The sequence below is a fragment of the Dipodomys ordii genome, unplaced genomic scaffold, assembly GCF_000151885.1.
Source record: "Dipodomys ordii isolate 6190 unplaced genomic scaffold, Dord_2.0 Scaffold68, whole genome shotgun sequence".
Lineage (NCBI taxonomy): Eukaryota > Metazoa > Chordata > Mammalia > Rodentia > Heteromyidae > Dipodomys > Dipodomys ordii.
The window spans coordinates 1668675-1669237 of record NW_012267284.1 but is presented as its reverse complement, the minus strand read 5'-3'; the positions used below and the strand labels follow the sequence as shown (position 1 = coordinate 1669237).

Here is a 563-nt window from a genome sequence, read left to right as displayed (position 1 = left end):
CCAACAGGTGCACGGCCAGCGCGCGGCAGCCCTCGGCGGGGTCGGCCAGGAGGCGCAGCAGGCGCGGAAGCAGTAGGCCAGCCCAGGGACCCTGAAAGGTGACGGGGTCAGAGCCGGGCCCCGCCGCTGTGTCCAGCGCGCGCTCCAGGGCCTCCAACGCGCGCCGCCGCCCCAGTTTGCTGTCAGCCTCCAGCCCCGGCAGCAGGCGGCCCAGGGCGCGACTCAGCTCGGCCGCCTCGGTCGCTTCCGCGGGGCCCGCAGCCATCGCTACCTCCGTCGGCGCCGCCATCTTCCGCGCGTTACTTGTCACTAAGGGAACCCGCGCACTTCACGACGGTTGGGGCGCGGATTACGGCAGGTCTTCCGGCAGGAGTGGCTTTGCCGGTCGCTCGCGACAGCACGCGGGTCTCGGGGGCGGGGCGATGATGACAGGGTGGGCAAAGGGCCTTGGAGCTTTGGGCGTGGCTAATGCAGGGGGCGGAGTCAGAAGACGTGGGCGGGGATAAGGTCCGCGTTGGGTGAAGGAGGGGCGGAGCGAGCCTGTTCAGGGGACAGGACTGGGT

At 71.4% G+C, this 563-nt stretch overlaps 1 protein-coding gene across 1 annotated transcript in view; it reads right to left on the bottom strand.

Moving 5' to 3' along the window:
* The window catches only part of Dnaaf5 (dynein, axonemal, assembly factor 5), a 36326-nt gene extending 36037 nt beyond the window's left edge, over positions 1-289 (bottom strand). The window contains exon 1 of the mRNA XM_013023372.1: positions 6-289. Within this exon, the coding sequence (XP_012878826.1) occupies positions 6-289 (284 nt within the window). The remainder of the gene's footprint in view (positions 1-5) is intronic.
* Positions 290-563: the final 274 nt, after the last annotated feature.